This window comes from Trichoderma evansii (genome assembly GCF_050947405.1).
Source record: "Trichoderma evansii strain SZMC 28006 chromosome Unknown GGI43scaffold_24, whole genome shotgun sequence".
NCBI classification, from domain to species: Eukaryota; Fungi; Ascomycota; class Sordariomycetes; order Hypocreales; family Hypocreaceae; genus Trichoderma; species Trichoderma evansii.
Window position 1 is genome coordinate 452,406 of NW_028145182.1, and position 25,487 is coordinate 477,892.

A 25,487-nucleotide genomic window follows, 5' to 3' on the forward strand; every position below is an offset into this window, starting at 1 on the left:
TATTCCCCACTGCCGCTAAAAATGGAGAGGCAGGCAAACGAGTGCCGAAAGCCACAACTAGCGAAAGCCATTGGACACCAAGACTGAGCGATCTAGCATCCTAGTTGTAAGCCTCTGTAGCCAACTCCACCACTAACGGCGGATCTCGCAAAGGCTTACATCTTTAACCCCAGCCGCGCGGTCGATCTCGCTCCAGGTCATTCTTATGCTCCGGGGGGTCTAGAGCAGTCCTAATTGCGCAGTTTGCCACGCCTAGGTCTTATCACGAGTTTTTTTTCCGTCGACCCAGACGCCGTGGTTCGGTGAACGGATGACTGCGTCCAGGCTGCCTCTTTTCAAAGGCCAGGGATCCCTGACTGGACGAAGCTAATCCAGACGAGAACAGAGAGGGCTACGCTTTTACGCCAGAGATACTTTTGGCACGCTTATGCATTATGCACTCTAGATGTGATTCCTAATTCTGCTTGGAATCGCGCCGCCTCTTCTCTCTCTGGGCTGGCTGCGATCGTTATTCGCCGATGCGCATCTCGTGCGCCACCACTTGTGATAAGCGCTTGATTTTGCTTTGAGCCTTGCATCGAGGCTTGATTAGGATGCAAATTCATGTGTGTCCCAGACATACGGTAGAGGCTGGCTAGCGGGGGACTCAGAGTTGGCTCTGGCAGCACTCTAAAATGCCAAGCCTGAGAGGCGAGGAAAAACCAGGCCGTGGTGGTCCAGGCGCTCCTGCTCTCTGCTGCCCCTGCTCTTGCTCTTACTGCTTGCCGCTCTTGCCTGCGACATACAGGATATCAGACTTCGTAAGCATGTGCATGTGAGACAACAAGTAGCACTGCGACCCAACAACAACTGCGGCAAGAACGGCCCGCGGTCCTAGCCCAGCCACGGGTATCTTATCGAACCATGTAATTTCGTTTTGTCTTACCTTTTGCTTTTGTTTTTTCAGCTCTCCCTTGCTCGCCGTCTTGTTCTTGTCACACGCATCATGCAGTATCGCCCGGGCGGAAACACGACAAGACGAGCCCTGACTGCCGTGCCGCATTATCTGCTTTGGGATCTTACGAGCACAGCTACCCATGCTATATTACGGATACCACTACTATCAATACTGCGGCGAGATCGGTCGTATCCAAGGCTCGAGACTCGGCGCTAGACAGCGCGCTATCATCTGAGCAGCAGCAGTGGGTTTCCCCCGCATATCACTCGACAACGCAGGGAATTTGGTGGATGGATAGCCTGGCATACAGTAGTGGACTGGGTCAAAGCAGGGCCTCAGCAAGCCTTCCGACTGGAGCTCGGAAAACGGAGCGCTACTGCAAAGGCAATATCCACTCTTCAGCCCTGGACGAGACCAACCGAATCGCTTTGGCGGCCTTGGTGGCGTGAGACAAACTACTAGCTGTTGTGCACTGACAGCTCCCTGCGCTGCCCCTCTCGCGCGCCACTTCAGCTCTGTGCGCAGGCCAAAGCCATGGTGTACGTGGGATGGTAATATCTGGGAAATGGACATAGGGAATCGGCGGATAGCGGCGTCGAGGACGAGGTTTAAAAAACAGCGAGTCATGCAATTTGCTACACATCGACTTTTCGGTCCGTTAAACGCGGGGCGATTGGATACTGGGCATGTTGGTTTGGGCTACCGCTGCTCTGCCGCTTTGCTAATGGCGCCGCAGGGCCGAGAATCAAGATGAGAGACATCAAGAACTGGGGTCAAAGAGCCGCTGCTGATCCCTCCTCTTGTGTGGGTCGAGGTAGGCTGGACAAAGCTGGGGGAACGGCAGGTGGGTAGTCTTTTGTATTTTTGGATGGCTTGATCCCGAGCTTCATAACAGCTGAGGATTCCCCCGAATTCCCAACCCAGTGGCAAATTGTTTCCTCCTCCTTCTCCTACCAACCTTTGACCTCACCTTGTGTGTAACCAACCACAGCTCGCGGTGATGATAATACCATCCCAAGACCAAACATTTGCCATAGATTTTGAGGCAACAACAATGAATCGAAACGAGATGGACAAGACGCAAGCGTCGACGATTCAAATCTTCCTTCTCCTTGGGAGTGCCATAGTTTGCATAGCTGCGCGATCCTTTATGCGATTTTGGCAGTATGGTTGGAAGAACCTTGGCCTTGAGGATGTCCTTGCGATTGCAGGAGTGGTACGTCCGCCGTTGTATTTCTCCTTGCGTTTTCCTTAGTATACTGACTGTGATTCTAGATTTTCTTTGTTCCCAACGTTGTTTTGGCATACCTTATGAATACACTGCCGAACAGCAATGAATACCATTTAATGTAATTCATTACTTTCTGCGTAGCTGCCTTAGCGATTGCGATACTAACCAGCTACAGGGAATTTGGATCGAAGCTCTACTCATACAACTGGCTCTCTTACTCTACAGCACTGTGGACATTGAAAGCGGCCTTTCTCGCATACGTCATTCGCCAAACTGCTGAATCTGGCCGACGGCAGACTCACCAGAAGTTTGGCTTCAGCTTTTTGTTTGTAACATGGGTGGCAACGACGCTAGCCTTCTCACAAAGCTTCCGATCTGCTACTTCGCCGGTGCTGGTATGGGTATACTTTGGCTTTGATACGATGACGACTTTCTACTTGGCAACGACGGCTATGCCTTTGGCACTGAAACGAGGCAAGCCTATGTGGGAAACACTGCAGTGGCTTACAACACTTTTGTGTGGGCTGCTCATCACAGCAGCAGCACTCACTCGAGCAATTATCCTAGTACTGGTATGTCTTTGTCTCTTGACTCTTTATGCTATATGAACCTCAGACTAAGAAAGACTCTAGAATCGCAATCCAAGTGCAGAGCGAACAGCAGAAACACTGGCTATCTGGCAAATTTTTGTCTTGATTGCCACCCTTGGGTTGACTGAGTGCTTTGATCAACCGCAGGAGCCATTTTATGCAGATATGAAGGATATTGAAGATGCCCGCTTCAATGATTTCATTTATTCGTCTCGATTCTCAGCGAGGCAACACAGTCTTGCTGAATCAGAAGCAACCATTGTTGTCGATCCCAGCGAGGCAGACATGTACAAGAAGGAAGTAGATGTATCGGTCCAGGAAGTTATGCCAGAGGGGCGCCGAAACTCGGGAATTGAACGCAAAATTGAAGTATCAGTGCTTCAAGAAAGCTTCATCGTTGCACCGGAGGGGCCATGCGATATCTGCGGCAACTATACAAGAGGCTGGGCGAATGACGAGGGCGCAAACAAGCCAGAGCAGCGAAGTTATTACTTTGGAAGTGATATTCATTTCCATGTGCCGCGTTATGGTCGTAAGACTAGCAATGCGAGCGAGATGACGATTTAATTTGGTTGCTTTTTTATGATGCTGTTAGCGTTGCATTGGGATTTGTACATTATTGGGACATTGGGATAAGGATTGGAGTTGGATATCAGGCATTAGGTGGCTAATGAATTTGGTACGATTAGTTTTGAACAGACGCAACATTGTTTTCTATGGCATTGCCATGTTGAATAGGGAAAGAGTTGGCATTGTTAAGCATAATAGCTATAGCAAAGTGATCATTTGAATAAGTGCCATATGATAGTCTTCTTTATTCATATGTGTTTACTATATGAGTATCTGCCGTATTTTCTTATATCCAGGGCTAAGCCTGAGAATCCCCCTCCTCTCCGCACTATATAGAGTGATACACACAAGCGATCAATAGCGATGATCTTGATCCGTTCTAAGGCTTGATACAATTCCTAGAGAGTAATAATGAAGACGAAACTGATGAAGATACCGCTGGAGGAGGCAATGCCGACGAGGACAATGCCGACGAGGATAATACTGATGAAAATGGTATTGACGAAGACGATACTGGTGAGAATAATATTGATCAAGACGATATCGATGAAAGCGAATAGCAAGTCTGCCGTTCGGTCGTGATTATCCAGAACCGGTCCAGCTCGTATTCTACCAGTGTGTCTCATGACCAGGCAGCGACGATATGAAATCGCCATCGATTTTTTTCAGAGGGCTTGAATTATGATGAAGCTAATTTTCTGATTTAGCGAACCAGCACTCCGCGGTATCTCATTTTTCCATTTCTCAGAGTCTCAATAGCGTCCTTGACTCCATCTTCTGTCATGGGGAACTTCATAACGGTTGGCTTGATATCGTGGTGAGAAGCGAATCGAAGCAATTCAACGATGGTGCGGCGCGAAGCTGTAAGGGATCCCTTGATGGAAGCTCCCAGACCGGTCAATTCGCCCAGATCAATGGGGGTATGCTTTGCATCTACAGTCAATGGATAGATTGTGCCGTTAACAGCCAAGAGGTCAATCAGACTGCCATGCTTGAGTTAGCAAAACGTGCGATGTGCGGTGAAATGGAATGAAAATTGAGGGCGTACTTGTTGAAGTTACTGCTTCCAAAACTTCCGCAGAGCAGTAAATGGTTCAATGGCCTGAAGCCAGCTGGAGCAGGCTTCTCTGAATCGTAGACGTGAAACTCTGTCGCTCCATAGTCAAGTGCCTCCTGTCGCTTTGATTCGGAGGTTGAGAGGACCACGACCTCGTGGCCCATGGCTGCAGAGAGTTTGATGGCCAAGTGTCCCAGGCCGCCGATGCCCATGATGCCAACGCGATCAGTTGTTTTGACGTTGGGTCCTGTTAAGCAAGTGAAGACTGTGGAACCTGCGCAGAGAAGTGGCGCTGCATCGCAAGAGTCGTATCCGTCTGGGATCGGAAAGACTGTGTTGGCTGACCAGATCACACCAGAGGAGATGGTGCCCATCTTGTCGTGGTTTCTGCTAAAGTCAACTCGGTTGGGACAGTACTGGTCATCTCCTTTACTCGCCAAACAATCAGCCCTGTAACCAACCAAGAGAGGAGAATATTGATGGATATTGTTCAAGAGTATAACTCACCGCTCAAGCAGCAATGGCAATTGCCGCAGACCTTGTGTGTATATCCGAATCCGACGCGGTCTCCGACTTTGACTTCTGTTACACCGGGGCCGAGCTGTTTTACAACTCCTACACCTTCATGGCCGATGATGCGTCCACGGGCCAAGTAGTGAAGGTCAGTGCCGCACAGTCCTGAGTGGGTTGTCTCGATGTAGATTTCGCCGTAGCCAAGAGTGTGAGTTGCCGTTTCAACAGCCAGTGCTCCTTCGGGTGTACCCCTGAATTTTTCGAGAGTAAAGGTTGAATTGGTGTCGGCCATGTTGATAACTGCTTTTTTTTTGCCCTGGAAAACTATCGCTGGGGTATAGAACAAATAAAGCCTTTCAAGGTAGCAAGTAATGAAGTCGAGGCTGGGTCCCTAGTAGTTTCACTCTTTACGAGAACTACTAACTTTCTTTCATATAGAATAAAATAATTCTTATTACAAGATAATAGATAGTTAAAGAACACAAAGAGACACGCACACGTTTATATATAAAAAAATAAGGATGGCGTCAATCGCACCAAGCATTTGCCGAAAAGGGCGGTATTCGTACCGATTAGAGTGGAGATGCGCCTCACCGGTGGGAGCTCTCGACGATCTTGGATATTGTATTGCACCGACGCTTGCCGCATTAGTAATTGAGCTGCAAAGTGGTCTGTGAACGATCAGTCCGGCCAATCAAGGGGTAAATGACTAATGATCACTCAGGAATTTAGTTCTAGACCTGCTGTTTTGGTTATTTTATACATAGGAGTAGAAAGCACCAAGTCCCGCTTTGCTTGCTCAATGGAACATCAAAATTCGTTGTCGATCCACTTGACCTTGTCCGGAGTGGCAGGTCTTGTCGAGTCGTGTATCATCAGGAGAATTCTTTATCAGAGGTATTCATCTTTTTTGTATATAGCAAGAGCTGATGACACAGCCCAAGGGTCTGCAAGCAAGCCGAGGCTACAATAGGAAAATAGGAATATAGACACTATTATAACTAGGAAAACAGAGATTTTTAGATACCCAGTTATTTTACCCTTCAAATTTGATATAGCTTTGGACTAATACTCCATAGTTTAACACTAAATCTATGTAAGGAACGGCTTATTAAGCATCTATCGTAGATTAAGCCGGCATCTAGATACACTGGGTCCGTGGCTTGATGGCCCACATCTGCAAGAACACGGCTAATGTCGTTGTGTCTTACTTATTTCCCAGAGAAAAGGAGACGACTTAAAAGTTTCTTGAGGCAATAAGCCAAATAGAAGTTACATACATTTTCAGCAATGTTGCCGTTAAGGCATAAATGCAGCACTGTTCGTAAGACTAAGGCCGGTGATTAATGCCTTGCTTAAGCGTTAAGCCTGGTCCTAGTTCCATAGCTAGTTCCACGGAACTCCACGGACGGAATTCGGACGGAATACCACGGCTGGATTTTATAAACATATTGGACGGCATTATTGGTATTGTTGAAGAAAATTTAAGAGAGGAGATTAATGCAACATCATAATACGAGAAAACTTCCCAGATGCGATTTGAAGAGCTTGGAGAGATTGATTTGCAGTCATTATCCTCTCTCTGGGGCGACGCGACGGGTCTTATAAAAAGGGAATATTATTCAGCATCCCAGTTTCGTTATCCAGCACCTCAACTGTTGTAATGTCACGAATTGTAGCTATTTTGGTATGCTTCTACTGCTTCTACTGCTTCAAGCATTATCTAGCAGTTAAATATTTTTATACGTGTGCTGACTGCCTTGTTAAATCACGTCCGGGGAGCTGAATAACGAAACTGGGATGCTGAATAATATTTTCCTATAAAGAGCAGGAATTGATAATGAAGAAAAGCTAGTAGGGCTGCGAATTCAAATGGTGCGAGAGAGAAAGGAAGGAAGATAGATACCGTATTAAACGTAAGCGAAAAGACCTTGATATAGAGCCGGCGTATACTAGGACTGGAGGATTGCACTCCCTAATATTGGTGTGAGGTGATGAGAGAACGATCAACTTCAGTGCTTTCTTTTACTTCTTTTCCTACTAATCTATCCGCCAAATCAATTTTAGGCCATTATTTTTGTTTTTTTTTTAGTGAGTCCGATTTCTTTCTTTCGAGTTTTGTTACACAGAGCAGCTTAACTTTCAGCCGCGGCTGAACAAGCCGTGTCAAACAGGCTGCAGCTGAACACACTATTGGGATGATTCTTGCAACGCCACACACAGAAATCATGTCAAGTTCAAAGTTTTAATTATGCCTTCGCTTATGAAATCCTGCATCCGACGGCGGTGGACTACAACGCAGTGAGCCCTATCCTCTCTTCCGGTGAAGGCCAGCCATAATTACCTATACAATCTCGGCCAATGGAAAACGCCTCAGCAGGCTGCTATGACCAATAATAGCCTGACACATTCGTCCAAGACAGAGTAACCTGTGCTATAGTTCCACGTAGGTTAAGGTCGCAGCTCCGCAGCCAGGCCGAAGTTATTAAAGTAGGATTAGATGCAGGGCGGTAGTTCTTAATGCAGCCGAGTAATGAAGCGCAAAATTTTAATGTAGTAATATATAACGCTTCTAGCCTTTTATTCAACAGGGTATTGATAAAAAAAAAATTCTTAGTTGAGTTTTAAATAATATACTTAGAAATATAAAAATGAATTTAAATACAGCTATGAGCATGTTTATTTCGTTTAACAGTGCGAAGGCAATATCCACTCATACGAATGCGATGCTACACTACTAATGCGGCTTATTCGGAGTTGTGCTGCATACCACCGCCAATAAGATAGAGCCTCAGTGAGTTTACTACTGTAAACAGAGCCTATATTGAGATCGACGGCTGTATCGCTATAATATATCTATCAAGCTGAGTGCGGTATTTGAAATGAGGGTGTGCTAGTACCTACCTCAAGGAAAAGAGAAAGTCAAATTACATATAAACCGTCGTGATTTCTGCCTCAACCACTTTCTATCCTTCTCTCTATTTCTCAATTAGTAGTATTTAGACGATTTCTTCGCTTAAAATCCCTGATTTGTACTCATTCAGAGCTGAAAAACACACGGATATCGCCTTGCAACTCACCATGTTTAAAAACTTTGCTAATAAAAGTAATAATGTTTTCTGTTATACAAAAGTTCTCAGCATTATTCCACCGGTAACTTTTACTACAAGCACCAAGCTGACTTTTTGAACTTTATTAGGAAAGAAGAAGAACAGAGATACTGACTCTACGGTCAACGAAGCTGCCTTTATAAGTTCTACAGCCAGCGGATCAAATATGCAACAGAGTGTAATAACGCCTATGGTTCTGCGACGAGCTGCCACCATGGAACCTAACAAGTCTCGTGGCCTAGTAATGTCATATAATCCTCCTGAACCTGCAGTGTTGACTATACCGGGGCCGTCGGATACAATCACCAAAGTGTCGTCACCTCAACATACCATGGAACCTAGCAAGTCTCGTGGCCTAGTAGTAACAGATAATCTTTCTGACCCCGTAGTATCGACTACACCAGGGCCGTCGGATAACACTAATACATTCACTACGACGTCGTCACTTCTATACAACAATAGTCACAATGAAGAAATAATAAAAGCTATCAACGTCAAGAGCGATGAATCTAGTGACGATGGAGGAAATACCACGGCGAGCCCTCAATATTCGACTTTTGATCATGATCTTCAGAGCAGGGGGACGCGGCCTTCTACCGTACCCACGTCATATCCGGGAATGAAGGAGCAAATACCACATCAAGTGGCTGCAATAACCGAAGTTGAAGAGTCGGAGATAATAGATCAAGGGGAGGCTGCAGCAATAGACATGGATCAAGCTGATGATAGAACAGAATATTCGGCTGCGACAAGCCTGAGCGATTCCAAGAGAGGAGGGCTCATTTTGCAATTAGCCGATCAGTTGATTGATGAAGGGCTCTTCGACGGACTTGATGAACAATCGATAGAAACAGTCTATAGCGTTGTTCAAGATCTGATTAGAACTTTCGCTCTTAAAATTGGGTTTAATGCTCAGTCTCAAATACAAAGAGACATTATGTACTATTCGCATAAATTCAGCAGGTAAACTTTTCTCAATTTCTGCCTGTGTTAGCGTTCCAAAACCAAGACTGACAATTTATTAGGAGCATCGCTCAGCTATTTGAAATGCGATGGCGTGATGGAAATAGAGACCTTACCAGTTTAGATGCTAGAATATCTCCAGAAACTGCTCAAGAAATGACCAGAGACTGGCTGAATAGCCTTGACAACCAAGGGGAGTTCGAATATTATGGAATTCCAGATACCTCAGGTATGGAAGAAGATCAGCTCCTGGAAGAAAATATCCAAGATGATCATCCAGACCAAGATTACGAGCAAGACGAAGAGGTAAATACTTCTAATCTAAGTGCATATCGCGAACTTATTAGCGAATCTCCTGCATACGACTGGCTTCTTGCAAGTTTAAGAAGAGAGTCACTAATTGAAGTGGGATGTTCACTCTCTATGGAAGATATTAAAAAGGAACTCATGGATTCTCTACGGCTGAGTCACAAGATAAGTAAATCTAGACCTGCAGAGGTTTTCCGTGTTACAATTTTGGTCAACTGGAATCCTATCACGTTTCTAGAAGAACAACAATACCAAGGGAGCCTAGATGAAGCGATCGAGCAAGTCATTACCCTAACAGGCTCCACAAGAAATGCGCAGGCATCAACGACTTTGCAATATCTGCGCCAAACATGGCCAACAACTGGTGAGCACGTACTGCAGTTGGTAAAGGACGTGCTGGGTGGGCTTGCTGGACAAAAATATATTTGTAAGTCTTTAGCATCACTGTTCTTATGCAGTAGATCTAATAGGTAAATAATGGGCCATTTGCCAGAAGGTACAGAGCTCACTGCGTGGATTGATAATGCAGAATTCGCCACAGAAGTATCTGGCACTGGAGCTTCTATCGTAGAGATTGGACAGCAACTTGCGTGGCTAAGTGCGAGTCTTCGCTCCTCTCCTTACGAAACAGGAATTACTTTCTATACCCCTTCTGTTCACGTTATTCATTCTGGCGATAGAAGATTACAGGTGCCTAATCCGAACGTGCATTGTCAGATCGAATTCACAATTGAAAAAGGACAGGATATTTCGTCAGATAATGGGCAGTGCTGGCATAATATGTTTAGAAACCCTATCGTAGTGCAAGGATTCACAGTACTCCGCAGGCCCAAGGTTGACACAGGCATTGAAATGCCTTTAAACATGATGTCAGCACTTGCCAATACCCAACGAATTGATGAATTTGATGACAAGATTTTCATCAAAGGCTTTTCAACCATACTCATCCCGACTGAGTATATTGGTGGCGTTATCATCTGGCATTTGCAATATAGGGATGATGGAAATCGCATATCTTACTTCGATGCCTGTGTACCGCATATATCCATTCAGACTTCTGACCTAGAGCAGTCTCGAAATATCGTTGGTTGGTGTTCACAAGCCGACCTTTTCGCTGGTAAAGTTTACAAGGACACGCTTACTTTTAAATGACTACTAATTATTATGCAGGGGCTGCCGAGGCTAATTATACCGTACAAAGGTCAGGTCTACCCGAGCCAACAGCAGACTGTGTACTTCATAAGATTTCCATATCTGCTGGAAAACATATAACTGGAGGTATTGATTTCGCTATGGGCATTAAAGATCAACCTATCTACATAGCAAGAGGGGGCTACACAAATAAGCTTGAGTGGATTCACGAAAGGTTTATTGTACTTTGGGATGAAAAGTACAAGCGGGGTTGGTTAGTCAATGGGACAACTGCGTTACTGCATCTCTCACGAGCAGCCCTGAATCGCAAGCAAGAGGGCTCGTTTAAACATAAACTACTCTTTAAACCTGGGTCTTTGGAAGAAGCCACCAAAGGATTTACATCAGAGTCTGCTATCCGAGTACTAACAAATGAAAGCAATATGAAGCTTAAAATACACCAAGATCCAAGCCAGCATAATGAAATAGTTCTTAGGGGAGGAACTGACAAAGAAGAAATAATTCATGAGGAAAGACGAAATTTTTACCGCTTTCAAGATTTGGTTGATGACCACTATAACATACTTGACAAGATGATAGACCATCAGCTTAAAGCGACGAATAAAGACGGAGTGAGCTTGAAGTGTTGGACTCGCAGACATCACCTTGATGGCTGGGATTTCGATGATATTGTCAAGATCAGGAATTGCCACCCCAGAGCCGCTACGCTAGGAAATATGGGCTATGGGTGGGTAAACCTTGTCACCAAAATTGGCGCGGTCATACTACATGGCCAAAATTTTGGCAATATCATTCAACCGTCAAGTACCAAGATGCTCTGTAATCGTTGGTCGCAAATGCCTGAAAATAAATACTATCTTGGAGCTTGTGTTTCAGATCTTGTTAATATTACACAATCTCATGGAGAAAAAGGAGCTGAGCAGCTGAGATTTATCAATGACATCAGCTGGCACTTCAACACAGATAACCCTTTCGAGTCATGTCGATGTAACAATTCGGCCCCCGCTAATCATTCTGATTTTATACAAAAGCTACAAAAGTCTGACAATCTTAAGGAGCCTCCAAGCAACATCAGCAGCGAAACACTGGAGCTTCAAGGGGCAGTTATATTCACTCACAATAGCCAATTGAGCATGAAATAGCATGATACTGGAATATGTGAGAAGGCCAAGCCCCCAGTGTCTCCGGAAATCTCACACAGAGATAATATTCTCAACTCAAGCCAAATTCAAACATGATTTGAAGAAAATAATAGGACTTTAACCTTCAATTCCGAGCAAATAACCCCAATGCTTGACTCAACTACTAGCGGACAAGGCATTTCGTCTTCAGGGCTCCACGAGTCGCAAACTGAAGCTGGCATCGACGATTCATTGGCCACATCGATCTCGAACGCTCAAAGGCATACTACCTCAAGATCTCAGGACTCTTCGAAGATTTTAGGAGGCACGCTACCTGATAATCATGCTTCTACTATCCAAGATACTGTAGCCTCGGCAAGCCAAGAAAAAGATGGCTTAGACCCACGACAAAAGAATGGCAGACGTGGTAGATGGAAGCATTTTAAACAGCGATTTTTCAACTTGTTTAGAAAATGGGATAAGAATTAGATAGATACGAGCATGCTACAAGTATATAGATATGGCATTTACATGCATTAGTCTACAATATACGTCAACATACATCTAATGTAGCTCTTACAGTATTAATAATACACAGCAAAAGCTTGCGAGCGCACTGGTTTTGTTACTATGCTCCTGCATTATAATAATCGGATGATGGCTATTAGCTAATAAATATTCAGCTGCGCCGGCTTTAACAGTAAACTGACATATCCCATGACGAAATTCCTTATGCATTGATGGTTAGACTTTAACCTACGAACCAATGCCAACCTGCAGCTAAACTGATGACATCAAAAGACATGGGCTGGACCCTGGACGCCACAGGTGGCACGTGCGCCATCCGCGAATCGGAGCCCTCAGACGCAGTGGCCTTTAGTGGGGACTTTGCTGAAATCCCGCCATTGTCCTCCATCCAACTTTGCCCTGGTTTCTCTTTTCTCGAGGACCCCAGGTCAAGCACCAGCTTCTCAGCAGTTTCTGGGCAGCTAAGAAAAGCGGGTGACATAAGCAGCAGGATTCACTTCCAGTTTTTCCATCTTGGGCCAAGTCCCGAGTCCATTAGTCTCCCGTAATAGCGGCAGGCACAATCCAAATCGAACCTGCCAAGGTCCTTTCTTGGCTGCCTTTTTACGACCAAGTCTAGACGCGCCGGACTTTTTCTACCCTCTTTTTTTTCCTTCTCTCGTCCATATTTTGTCCTATGGATTGACTTACTGACAGACTGGCAGACTTTGGGTGACTAGTATCATTTGCACTAATCTTTTTTACCTTCTTTCTCACTATCTATCAATCTACCACATACATTTCTCGTCATTCTTGTAATCCCGCTATTCTTTCTTCCAAAAAGCCATAGTCTCTCTCGTTTCCATTTAGCCTCTACTCGAGCACCGCCACTCCTTTGTTCAAAGAGCTGCCAAAAACGCCTTGTTGCAACTCCCTTTCGACTCGGACAGGCTTTTCGCCTCCCCCGCCACCCGCTGCCGTCATCGCCCGGTTCGCGACCCTGGCTCAAGCCTGATTCCATATTTATCACCAGCTCCCGCGCTCTCACTCTCGCTCTCACACATCGTCGCGTGCCCGCCATCGGCCGGTTTCCCAAGGCAGGCATCCAAGGCACGACAAAAAGGCTAGGCAGAGCCCCTCGGCCGAAAAGGCGCACCCCTGAACCGAGCCGCCTGATCTCTCCACCAAAGCGAACTCTCACCTCTTTTTTCGCATTTTTGCGCTCTCGACATTTGCTGCTACTTTGATGCCGCCATCATGCCTCTTCTCAGTGGAAAGAGCAACAAGTTCAAAGTCGACCCTCCCAAGATCCGCATCGAAAAGGTCGTCATCGAGCATCCCACAGCCCCGAGACCAAAGCCAAAGTCTGTAGCTCGACCCGGGCTATCGGCGTCGGCGCGATCGTCACCGGTTCGCAAGCTCTCACCAAATGCCACCTCTTCTTCCATAGCCTCGACAGCCTCGTCTCGTGCAAAGAGCAGTTCGCCGTACCCCTCATCTACCGACGAGAGGCGCCTTGAGCCGCAGCGTAAGCGAAAGGCCCCGACCAGCGCGTCTCGTCGCTCACCCGCCAGCGACCGCATCGAGTTCGACAAGGACAGCGACGACGAGGATGATGGATGGATGGACTTGGATTCGCACAAGCGCCAGAGGAAGGCAACTAGCGAAAGCAAGTCGGTCGATTCGAATCGCAAGCTAAGAAGCGCGAGGGCGTACGAGCGGAAGGATGAGAGGCTGCAGTTCATCCACGCCGTGGACGTTTGTTCGCTGAAGCACAAGTGTGAACCCATCTTTGGAGCTTCCAGGGAAGACGTTGCCATAGAGCTCCAGTATCCCACTCTGCAGCGCCGAGAAAAGTAAGTCATTTTAATGAAACCGCATTCCACTCGGTCCCTCACCCCGCTCTTTGTGTAACAATATAGCCTTTTAATGAAATGTTTCTGTCCTCTTCTTTTCTAACAAGAATCCAGATTCGAGCTCGTTTGGGGCAAGGACAAGATCGACGCCGTGGAAGCGAGCATACGCATAGTACGCCTCGTGGCCGAAAACTACCTCACCGACGTAGAAGCCGAGCCATTTACCAACCCCAACACCGGCTACATCCGACGACTCGAAAAGGCATCGAATCGCAACATCCAGAATGTGGCCGGCTTCAAAGCCACGCTGCGTGAATACAACGAGGCACTCCTCGCCCTGGTGGAAGACGGCGTTGTCTCAAAGAACCTCGAAAACCTACACGACCTCCCTCCGCACCTCGCCGCTTTCATTCTCGACCAAATCTACGATCGTACAGTGGCTCCAAAGGTGGAACTCCTTTCCAAATACGAGAACGGAACAGACTTTGTCTATGGCGAGCTTCTGCATCCTTTCATCACCAAGATTCTTGTTGAGCAGGCCAAGATGACATCGGATCAGGTCTTTGTCGATCTGGGTTCGGGCGTAGGCAACGTTGTTTTGCAGGCGGCCCTCGAAGTCGGATGCGAAAGCTGGGGCTGCGAAATGATGGAAAATGCCTGCAACCTCGCAGAGGCTCAAGAGAAAGAGTTTCAGGCGCGATGCCTGCTGTGGGGCATACAGCCAGGCGAAGTACACATCGAACGTGGTGATTTCCGTAAGAACGCCTCGATCCACGATGCCCTGAAACGGGCCGATGTCATCCTCGTCAACAATAAGGCATTCACCTCGCAGCTCAACGACGACTTGGTCCGAATGTTCTTGGACCTGAAACCTGGTTGCAAGATTATTTCTCTCAAATCTTTTGTGGCCGACTCCAAAAGCAGCCACAACATCAACGATGTCGGCAGCACCATCCTTGAGGTCGAAGAGTGCACATACCCCGAGGGCTACGTCAGCTGGACCAACGCCGGCGGACAGTATTACATCTCCACGCGGAAATAGACTACTTAGAGCTTCATCAGCACTGCATAAAGATGTTTATGTTGAGTATTGTAGAATATAAATCATTGAGTACAAATTAGGAATATGGGTATTTTCGTCCTCTGTCTTCTTGGACTGAGGACTTGGATTAACGACATTGGAGGATAATTTTTTTTCTTTTTGCATGAAAGATTGCTTGAACGAAATGCGGTCATCAACAGCGAAGATAAACGCGTTAGTAGATGAAGCGACGAAACAAAGTTGACTGTATAAAATATGTACGAAAGAAACCATCCTTACCGCTATGATATCATGCTGTTATGATGAAAATGGAGAGACTTTTTTCTTTTATGTTCTACCGTCCCTTGCCTAGCGTTGGTTCGTTTGCGAGATTCATAGCGTCTGCCTCTTGGCCCATTCTCTTCATCCATCTGTCGATGAGCTCTTTGTTCTCTTGTTTGACTCTATCCCTCTCTTTCTCAGCCATGGAGAGTTGCAGATTCAGCGCAATCATCTCATCTTGGACTTGCTGTGTATATAATATCAGTAATTAATTTAAATGAAAGGGAAAGAGTTTTTTATAACGCAAGTTAAATCATCATAATACCTCAACTAGCTTTCTCTTCTCTTTGAGTTCGTACTCCCGGTCATTTACTTTGGTGGCAAGAGAAGTCCTTTCTGTAGTAAGATCTTTTATAGATCGAGTATCCTGCTTCGTCTTGGAGCGCAGCTTGTCTAGTTCCTCTTCCGCAGTCCGCAATCGTATGTCTGCTACACCTCGCGAGCGTAACGCCTCGGCCAGTTCAAGACGCAGCTGAGCCACGCCGGGATCGTTGGCTGCTGCCTCGCCCGGCTGAAGGGATGGCGACTTTGACCGGTTGTTCCCTTGGCCGGCGATGATGGATTCTAAAGCCAGTTTTTCTGCCTCTAGAGATGAAATACGGTCTGCCATTTGTGAACCTGTATATAGACAGTGAGCACGCGTGACTACGAAGTAGAGGCACGAGATACAAACAAGCCTGGACGAGCTCCATGTTGACGGGATTGTTGAGCTCTGATTCCCTGAGGGAAGAGAGGTACTCGTCTCTCCAGTTCGGCATGCTGAAGGAAGTGAAAGAAAAATAACGCGTATATGCAGAGGCTTGTATAAAAAGTTGCAGTAGTGAAAAGCTTACTCGAACCCCTCCTGTATGCAGTAAGAAAGCTGATGCTAGCAGTTGATGAGAGAATACGACGTACAGCATGTGTTTAGTGGGGTTACTGTCTGCTGGAGTGACAGACTTTAGGGCGATGATGCAAGCTGGACGCTGGGAGGCTGCCTCCCCTGGTTTAGCCGACGAATAGCCTCGCCTCTCATTGGACGAAGCTATAGTGGCTAGCTGCGGATCTTCCAACCTCGCTCACCTTGAGCTTCTCTCATCTCATACGCAAGCTACTCTCATAAAAAATACCATATCCCTTTTTTCTTTTTCTTTTTTTCTTTTTAGCACCGTTTGTCTTACCGTCATGAGAGCGAGGTAACAGCACGATGGACACCCTTCACGCAAGAGCCGACTGGGAGCGCGTAGGGGACAAGTGGTTCCGCAAGACGGAGCAGTATACCGCCGTCTTTGGCCAGGACCTGGATCTCGATGGCTACATCGTGACGGGCGCCCCGTACGCCGGTGCTCTGGCATTATGGAGAGACGACACCAAGCTGCAGGCTCATAGGACGGGACAGTCGACGAAGCCGGCTATCGAGATTTACAGCTTGGCGGGGAAGAAGCTGCGGAACATTGCCTGGGACAGCGGGGCCATCAAGGGGCTGGGCTGGTCTGAGGAGGAGTCGCTGCTGGTTGTTGCGGCGGATGGCAATGTGAGATGCTATGATATGCAAGGGGATTTTAGCCACTTCTCATTAGGAAACGGGGCGGACAACTATGGAGTTGAGTCTTGTCGGTAAGTACCATTCATATTCTGGTATAGTCAAGTGAAAGTGAAAGTGGGTAAGGATAGAAGAACTAAACGGTGGCAAATAGGTTTTACGATAACGGCTTGGTTGCTTTGCTGGGAAACAACACATTGGTGACCGTATCATCATATTCAGAGCCACGGCCAAAGCTGCTTGCGTCTGTGCCGGCGGGTGAGATTCACTCATGGGGCATCATCGCACCAAATCACACGCTTTCTCGCTCGGTGGAAGTGCTACTCAGCATCGGGTCAACTGTTTACGTGGTCGACGCTACGGACTGCGAGGACAGATTCCTGGATGTTGGGCCGTTTTCACATATTAGCGTTTCGCCGAATGGTGGATTTGTCAATCTCTATGGGAAGAATGGCAAGGCACACGTTATATCGAGCGATTTCCAAGAGAGGCTATTCGAACACAACTCCAACTCAAATACCCCGCCCAAGTATGTGGAGTGGTGTGGCAGCGATGCCATTATTGCTTGGGAGGACGAGGTTCATGTTATTGGATCAGGGGACGAGTCTTCATCTTATATATACGACAGCACTAGGGTGCATGTTATATCTGGTATGGTCTTGCTACTCAATAATAAAGACCTGATACTAACCAGTAGCAGAGCACGACGGCGCTAGATTAATAACAAACGACTTTTGCGAATTCCTGGAAAGGGTACCGGACGACACACTGCAAGCATTTGGCGCCGCCTCAGAATCATCCCCTGCGTCCATCTTGCTCGATGCTGTCAAGCAGCTTGAGCTACAATCACCCAAGGCAGACGATTACATCCAGCTCATTCGGCCAAACCTGACTGAAGCTGTCGACACGTGCGTTAACGCCGCCGGTCGCGAGTTTGATCCTCAGTGGCAGAAGAGACTGCTCAAAGCTGCATCATTTGGCAAGTCAGTGCTGGACATTTACAACAGTGATGAATTTGTCGACATGTGCGAGACGCTCCGAGTTCTCAACGCTGTACGGAGCTTTGAAATTGGAATGCCCCTATCCTTTCAACAGTATCACAGGCTGACGCCTGAGCGACTAATTCAACGACTCATTCAACGACATGAATACTTGCTGGCGTTAAAGATTGCCGGTTATTTGAAGCTTCCTACGGATCGCATCTATGTTAGTTGGGCATCTACAAAAGTCCGAATTGGCGCTCAAGACGACGATACCATCTGCCGATTGGTCGTGGAGAGGTTGTCAGGGAAGCCAGGTATTTCTTTCGAAGAGATTGCAAGAGCCGCACATCACGAGGGTCGAACTCGTTTAGCTACAGAGCTACTGAACCACGAACCTCGTGGTGGAAGACAAGTTCCTCTCCTCCTGGACATGGAAGAAGACGATCTAGCATTGGACAAAGCCATTGAGAGTGGTGATACTGATCTCATTCTCTTTGTGCTCGCAAAGCTGAAAAAGAAGCTACCACTAGCCTCATTCTTCCGAGTAATCAACGTTCGGCCGACAGCAACGGCTCTGGTAGAATCTGCCGCCCAATTGGAAGGAGACAATACCCTTCTGAAGGACATGTATTACCAGGATGACAGGCGAATCGATGGCGCCAACGTTTTCATCCGTGAATCGCTCCGTCAGCCGGATGCACGCACGGCATCCGATAAGCTGGCGCTGGCGGCCAAGCTTCTCTCGGAATCAAAGGACAATGCGGCAGAAGTGTATGTGCTCAAGGAGACGACGCAACTCCTTCGTGCGCAAGAGGCGCTAGACCGCGATTTGACAGACTCCTTCTCGGGACTTAGCGTCAATGAGACGATATTCAAGCTGATCCGGCTCGGGTATCACGGGAAGGCAAAGAAGATTCAGAGCGATTTCAAGGTGCCTGAGAAGGTTGCATGGTGGATCAGGTAAGTTGTGATTGCCCCTATCTGCATGATTCCCGGCTATCGCATAATACTACTGGGACGTGATGGGCTGACTGGCGGCGGGCGTTTTTCTGCCCTTCCCGTGTAATTAGGCTTCGGGCACTTGTCGCAAAACGAGAGTGGGGCGAGATTGAAGATATTGCAAAGGCTAAGAAGAGTCCGATCGGATGGGCGGTAAGTTCATTTAGAGTTTTGTCATTTTTGTTTCATCGCATCGATCGGGTGTAGTGGAAAGCACGTGGAAGGGACTGAGATTGTGAGAGGCGTGAGAATTAAGTACGAATAATGGTGAAACTTGGCTAACTTTTCACTTGGGACAGCCCTTTTTCAACCTCACACTACAGGCGGGTAACCCGCGGTTGGCGGCGGTGTTTGTGCCCAAGTGCACGGGTCTGGAACCGGGAGAGACAATCACCATGTATGAGAAGTGCGGGCTGCGGCTGAAGGCGGCGGAGGAGGCTGTCAAGTTGAGGGATGCGGCGGCGTATGAGAGGTTGCTTGAAGCGGCGGGTGGGAGGGATACGACTGAGGGGAAGGAGATTGAGAGGGTTGGCGGATCGACGTTTAAGAAGTAATGAGATGGGATTGCTATTTGATATATGGATGTTTATGAGGAGTAATGATGTCATTTTTGAGTATATATAGATAGCTCTAGAGTTATTGAAGCTGGCGGTTTGCGTTTCGTATTGTTTGTTCGATATATCTCTGTATTATCTTAAGATATATAGTTGTTTGCCTGGGTATGAAGATCCAGGGCTACATACCTAGTAGACAGCCTTAAAAGACTACTTCCAAGTAGCAGCGGTAGATATTCTTAAAAGGTTACTCTCGTATAGCTGCAGCAACAGCCCTGTAAAGTTACTTTCAAGTAGCATTCGGCTCGTCGCAAGCGATTCCGCGAAATACCCGTTATATTGATTCAACATAAAGCTCCAGAGCTTCCTCTTCTGGAACCACCCCTAGCACCGGAGATTTCCTGTGAGCTTACCTGCATTTTCTCTTTTTTACTGTACAGCAACTACTATTCTTTTGCTTTTACTCCACATGTAACTCCGAGATCTAGCTTTAACTAAGTTGGTGCTTACAACTGCTCCATGGTGCTGATACCGCTACATTTAACTACATGTATACTCAAGTGGCTCCTTGAGGTGGCGTACTCCATAGCCCTATCAAACATTCTCTAGTAAGCTCTTTTACTTCTAAGCTGATCCCAGCCCCATTTCCTGTCGTTGAGAAGGTGCTGACTGTTCTACATAGGGGCCGTGCGGACACTTTTCCTAAAGAATCTGGAGGTTTGAGGCCAAAATCAGTGCTTAGGAAATGTTTACTAGCTCATTATCTATCTTCAAGACCTCACATACGCTAATTTTTTAAGAATTGGCAGTTGAGTGCCGGTAATATACATGTATTAGCGAGTCATTATATCGTACAGATAGAAACTGGAGTTGAACCACATTGGCTGAGCAGTAGCCAAAAAGGGTATGACATGATACGATGTCAAATCTGGCAGTATCTAGATCTATCTGAAGCTTGGGCCCTATGGAAAAAAAGCTATAAATGGCGACGGATGATTTCACTTGTACACACTTCGGCGATATACAGTACAGTACGTATCCGTATGAAGCAAGCTCCATTGAGGCGTGTCAGCAAGATGGAGAGATTGGCGAGTAAGTTGGAGACTCGAACATCTTACTGTACTTTACTACGAACGAACCCAACTTGCTCCATATGAGCTAAAAGCTCCGGCGGCTAGTGTGTCTCCAGTTTGTGAGATGGCGTTTCGGAGGGCAAGCCGCAGCCTTACCGCCTGGATGGAACTATGTGGGCATTTTTTCTGATCTGAGTAGAACCTTATGGCTCATGGCTTGTGATGCGCTGATGCACGGCACAGCAGCATGACTTACAGCTCTTGTCACGTCATTCGGAGAGTTAATACATGATAGTAAATATGAAACTTGTTCCTGGTAGCGATCATATTTTTTTTGTCTCATCATTCATCGTCATGAGCGCCGAATGCAGTAGGAATCAGGTAAATCAGAAAAGCAACTGACTCGCGGCATAAGAACTGACTGAACAAGTGCGTGTCCCCGCACCGAGGCAGCGGATGCGTTGTGGCCCATAGAGATGCATACAGGGGCAGTAAAAGGACAAGTAGAAATGCAAGAAGAAGAAAACTACAGGGACTAATGGCGTGTTAGGCGATGCGCCCATCTATCGGATGATCTGAGAGAATCACACCCTGGTCTGGTGATGCAGGTCTAAAAATTGGGTGAGGGCAAGGGCTGGTATTGGGGGGCTAGTAGCGGTTTTGCCAGTTACTGTTGATATCTGCTGTGGGGGAGGATAGAGAGGAGGGGGGGCATTGAATCCACGTGCTTTTTGACGGAGACTTCCGTGATTGTTTGGAGATTTTTTTTTTCCTTTTCTGGTGGTGGATGTTAGGCAAACTCGTGTTGGTGATGGATGGATGGATGGATGGCTGATGAGAGTATTTGATGCCTACCTGTTCTTGGTACGGCCCGTATACTACTATGGGGTATGCCCGTATACATGTATTGGGCATTACACGTACTTTGTTGAGCAGCACAAGTCGTGCAGTCTTATGGAAGAGAGCCTAGTGGTCGACATGGCACTATTAGTGGATAACCCCCCATAACCCCCCTCCCGCGCTATGGACGTGGTAGCGTCGCATTTCATTGCACGCAGCACAACCATGTGATTTGGATGATCTGATGGCGCCGTGGTTGGCTGGATGGAGCTGGGCTTCGCGGTCTAGTGCGCTGAGGGGAGAGATTCCAGCGGGGTCTGGGGCAGCAGCGGAGAATAGAGTGAGGAGGCTTGTTTGGACTTGGCGATGTGTGAATTTAGTTGGAGTGAGTGAGGGGGGCTGGTTTAGCATTTTGATGTCATATGGAGAAGATGACAGAATGTACAAAACATGTGAGGGAGTGTGCGTGTGCATGAGTCGAGCGCGTGTGAGGTTGATGTATCATCATTTAGCAAGCAAAAAGTCGGGACAGGGCTCAAGTCTTGATATTGGCTGTTGCTGTGGCATCTGTTGTTGGCGGATTCGGCCGTTGGCGTGGGTTCGGGTAAACCTAATAAATGAAGAAATAGATACGAGAACTGAGGTTGCGTGCGTTATGTATGCTACATTATATGTGCGTTGGTGCATATGACAGTTGAGAACTCCAAATATCCATGCTGTGCCAATATACGATAAATCGAAGCCTGAGATGAGATGGGAATGCGGGGCCGTTCTCACAGCTTCTTCTCCATATCATGTTGACTTTGTGGGGAAGCGCTCCTCCTAGCAGTAACTGCATCCAGACAGGGGCAAAGGCAATATGGACTACTAGCAGCAACAGGTTGCAACAACAGGCCCTTTTGTTGCTGTTTGCATGAATCGCCAGGAGGAATTGGGGGCGATATCAAGCATGTGAATGTGTGAGGTGAGCATGCGTGCGCATGCAGTCAGCAGGAAAGATGGCTGGGGTAGCTCTAATATCCCGAATCTCGATGGGTAAGTGTGTTCCCAGCAGCGGAAAAAAAGAGGCAAAGCAAACAATCAATATTCAAGTTGAGAGTTTGGCGGTACTTCTTCCGCGGTTGTTCTTGGCTGTATTAATAGCTGCTTGTCTCGGATAGCATCTTTGCAAGACATTACTGTAAAATTCGGTTTACTCCTGGCATGTTTGCGGCTGATCGGCCGGTCCTACATACTTATTTCAATTTTTCACGGTTCCAAAATTAGAATCTTTTCCCAGCGTTCCCAAGACATTACCAGGGATCCCAAAATAGGACGCGAATGGATACCGATGAACGCTGTTATTTCTCCTGAATAAGGGAGAGCAAAAAACGTGGCGACGATCTGCTAGAGAATTAGGCTATTCCTGCTTCTACTAGGTAGTAGTGCGGTCAGCAGCAACTGCCAGCACTAGTCTCAGGCAAAATGAGGGGACGTCGTTTTTTCCCCTATGGCTGGAATGCAATATCAAGGATTCGGGGTCCAGGAGAGAGGCCGCTAAACAATGTTTCGCCGAAAGCCTCGTAGGGGTTTCTTTTGTCTGAGTCAAGCTGCATGCATGCGTGGGGTTGAGGTTGATATGTGCCGTACAACATAGGAGTTGGGATGAGAGACACAAAAACGCACAAGACATGGAAGAGAGAAGAAGAGATAGGAGGGGGCGTGTGTGTAGAGTTTTTTACTGCTAGTATTTGCGAAAAGATACACAAATAGTAGCCGTTTGGAAAAGCTGGAGTGAGCCAAGCGCCACGAGGAGAGACAGCGTGATTGGGGAGCTGACGGGAGCATCAGCCTGGGCTGTGAGTGTGAGGTGTGAAGTGCACATGTCTCGCTACCTGCGAAATCGTGTAATAATAGGTGCTCAGATATTTGATAACAAGAATATGCTACTGCCAAACATCGCTAGTGCTCCAACCAGCGGCGGGCTCCGGAGCAGGCTGCATGCATTCTTCAACAAGTCAGATCCATGCTGCGGTATAATATGTCAAGTACGGCTAGTATTATTACACTACATGTGCATTGCATATCAAGTAGTGGTAGTATAGCTCGGGAGGGAGCTCGTGATGCAGGTCACACAGAGAGAGGCGATGCCTGCATCTGCTAGTTGCGATGGCAATAGCCGTGGCAATCGGGCTGAAAAATAAGGGAGTGATATCGATACAGACAATTACAGCGGCTGAGACATGCATCCAGAGAACATGTGCCGGGTCGGCTGATGGCTATGAGGGCCATTTATCGTCACGGCGGCGTCACGGGCAGGATACTATTGGCAAGGAGGAGATGAGGTGTTAAGGGCGGGTAATCACGGAAACGCAGCTTCGATAAGGCTCCCAGATTGAGACGAAAGGTCGAGATGCGAGGAAACAAACAACGTATGCTAGCAGCTGGTTACTACCTGATCCAGGCAAGATTCGCAACAGGTTAAAGCCACAGGCGAGAAGAGGCAAAATGTCCAAAATGCGCTGAAGCGAGAGGCAGCCAGATGAAGCTGCGCAGCTAATGGCAGCAGCGCGCAGGGAGAAAAACTGGGTCGATTTTTACTAGAGACCCCAAACCTCGGGCCGGCGCAAGGGATTGGGCTTGTATGCCTTTATTGGCGATCGAGAACATGAGTCGAGACTCTGTCCTGTTGAGTTCCCCTTGGAACGAACGAGACCGCAGAGGTACGTTAGCGGCGTGGCAGCTTGGGTGCTAATGCGTGTAGATGGAGGGTACTAGCAGGTGATAGTGTACCCTCGAGTGACTGGAACGTGGTAGCCATTTTGGGGGGCTTTTGAGTGGCGTTCCTCGTATGTAACTGTAGCTGGGACAGCTGCAGGGCAGAGCAAACAGCTTACGCAGTGTGTACTTGTACAATAATTACACCGAGAATGCGTATGAGTTGAGCCCTTAGAATGCAGTACATGTCCCTTGTCAAGATGCAATATTGAACAAAGTTGACATGTCCCCAATTGACACTTTGCTTGACAAAATTCAATTCGACATCACGTACACGTCAAGTCAAGTCAAGCCAACCAACGTAGCTGACAGGCCTGGCCTGAGCCTTCTTTGGTCCAGGCTGCTGATCCCCTGCAGGCCACCGCTAGCAGCCATGCTCAGCGCCTGTGGTCGCCTGCACCAGACCCCCAGCACCCCGTCCTAGCGCAACTAGCGGCGCCCCCTCTTTAGCGTCTCGCCCCCCCCTCTCCCCGTAGCAGAGAATCCGTTTTTTTGTATCCACTGTCTTGCCTGTCTCTTTCTTCTCTGGCCGCGCGCGGGTTGAACGACCAGGGATCGTAGACATGGGATTAGATTTTCCAAGGTTTTCTGGCTACCGACCTGTGCTGGTACTAGCGGCGCAGGTTTTAGTGGCAGCAGGCACTGAACTGCACTGAACTGAACTGGACTGGTGCATTACGGCCACGCCCCCCCCTGAGGCCAGAACCTGAACCAGAACTACAGCCTCTCTCTACGCATACGGGAGGCAAAAAAAGAGACAAAAGTGACGAGGGAAAACAGGCACCAGGTGTCTCTTTATTTTTCTTAGCCCTGCGCTCGTGCCGCCGGCGGTGGAAACTGAGTTGCTGCTAGCAGCCTGCTTGTCGCAGTACCTGTGTTGTACCTAGCCAGGTACCTGAAGATACCACTGTGCTGGGTCCTGACAGCAGTGACGTTGGCGCTGATCACTTGTAGTCCGTGGTACTGGTTTGTAGCGGTGCCCTCTCTGGCTGGCACTAAATACACACGGCCAGCCCAGCACTGACGTCTTTGGCCTAATATATCATCCTCACATGGGCATTTCTTCGTCTCGCTTGAGACTTCACTTTTTCTCTCTCTTCCTTTTTCATTTCTCTTTCTCTCCAGCTTCGAAATCTGCAATTCTTGAAATACCGGCACACCCCGCATTTTGGGTGCAAATCAAGCTGCAGCGTACAAAGCAAGGTAAAATCCGACGCCTCCTCCTCTTCATCTCCTCCAGCGCCGACTCCCGCTTTTAATGCCCACAACGCTCACGCGCCAGACCAGCCTCTCACCATCTGCCGTCACCCAACTCAGAACTCATTCGTTGCGTGATGCAATTGATGCGCTACCTCGACAAAGCGAATTGGACTTAAATTCCCTCAAAGACGTTTTCAAATAGAGCCGAGCATCTTTTTTTTTGTGTGTCTCGACACCTCCCGCCAAAACGTCAACTCCGCCAGGCTTTGTTACAGCTTTA

The 25,487-nt window shown here is 47.5% G+C and overlaps 6 protein-coding genes across 6 annotated transcripts; 4 read left to right on the forward strand and 2 right to left on the reverse strand.

Annotated features, from left to right (window-relative positions):
- Positions 1-2,006: 2,006 nt before the first annotated feature.
- Positions 2,007-3,325, forward strand: GGI43DRAFT_425377 (uncharacterized protein; the record flags this gene model as incomplete). Its single annotated transcript, XM_083208502.1, has 4 exons — positions 2,007-2,153; positions 2,213-2,286; positions 2,344-2,740; positions 2,801-3,325. 4 exons carry the CDS (start codon positions 2,007-2,009, stop codon positions 3,323-3,325), a joined length of 1,143 nt encoding a protein of 380 aa, XP_083056930.1.
- Positions 3,326-3,970: 645 nt separating this feature from the next.
- On the reverse strand, positions 3,971-5,400 carry GGI43DRAFT_210385 (NAD(P)-dependent alcohol dehydrogenase). The gene is made up of 3 exons (XM_083200200.1): positions 4,893-5,400; positions 4,377-4,812; positions 3,971-4,311 (listed from the first exon to the last, which is right to left on the reverse strand). Exons 1-3 carry the CDS (start codon positions 5,188-5,190, stop codon positions 4,032-4,034), a joined length of 1,014 nt encoding a protein of 337 aa, XP_083056931.1. The 5' UTR covers positions 5,191-5,400; the 3' UTR covers positions 3,971-4,031.
- A 3,317-nt stretch (positions 5,401-8,717) lies between these two features.
- GGI43DRAFT_430478 (uncharacterized protein) lies at positions 8,718-12,042 on the forward strand (the record flags this gene model as incomplete). Its single annotated transcript, XM_083209260.1, has 6 exons — positions 8,718-8,971; positions 9,034-9,707; positions 9,777-10,397; positions 10,451-11,535; positions 11,575-11,612; positions 11,688-12,042. 6 exons carry the CDS (start codon positions 8,718-8,720, stop codon positions 12,040-12,042), a joined length of 3,027 nt encoding a protein of 1,008 aa, XP_083056932.1.
- Positions 12,043-12,973: 931 nt separating this feature from the next.
- Positions 12,974-15,065, forward strand: GGI43DRAFT_210519 (histone methyltransferase DOT1). The gene is made up of 2 exons (XM_083200201.1): positions 12,974-13,916; positions 14,031-15,065. The coding sequence occupies exons 1-2, from the start codon at positions 13,318-13,320 to the stop codon at positions 14,956-14,958; spliced, it is 1,527 nt and encodes a 508-aa protein (XP_083056933.1). The 5' UTR covers positions 12,974-13,317; the 3' UTR covers positions 14,959-15,065.
- Positions 15,066-15,292: 227 nt separating this feature from the next.
- Positions 15,293-16,037, reverse strand: GGI43DRAFT_387385 (autophagy-related protein 16; the record flags this gene model as incomplete). The annotated part of the gene is made up of 3 exons (XM_083203923.1): positions 15,293-15,466; positions 15,545-15,897; positions 15,953-16,037. 3 exons carry the CDS (start codon positions 16,035-16,037, stop codon positions 15,293-15,295), a joined length of 612 nt encoding a protein of 203 aa, XP_083056934.1.
- Positions 16,038-16,344: 307 nt separating this feature from the next.
- GGI43DRAFT_415165 (tethering complex subunit VPS16) lies at positions 16,345-19,277 on the forward strand. Its single transcript, XM_083207125.1, has 4 exons — positions 16,345-16,875; positions 16,956-17,452; positions 17,502-18,744; positions 18,855-19,277. The coding sequence occupies exons 1-4, from the start codon at positions 16,466-16,468 to the stop codon at positions 18,988-18,990; spliced, it is 2,286 nt and encodes a 761-aa protein (XP_083056935.1). The 5' UTR covers positions 16,345-16,465; the 3' UTR covers positions 18,991-19,277.
- The last annotated feature ends 6,210 nt before the right edge of the window (positions 19,278-25,487 follow it).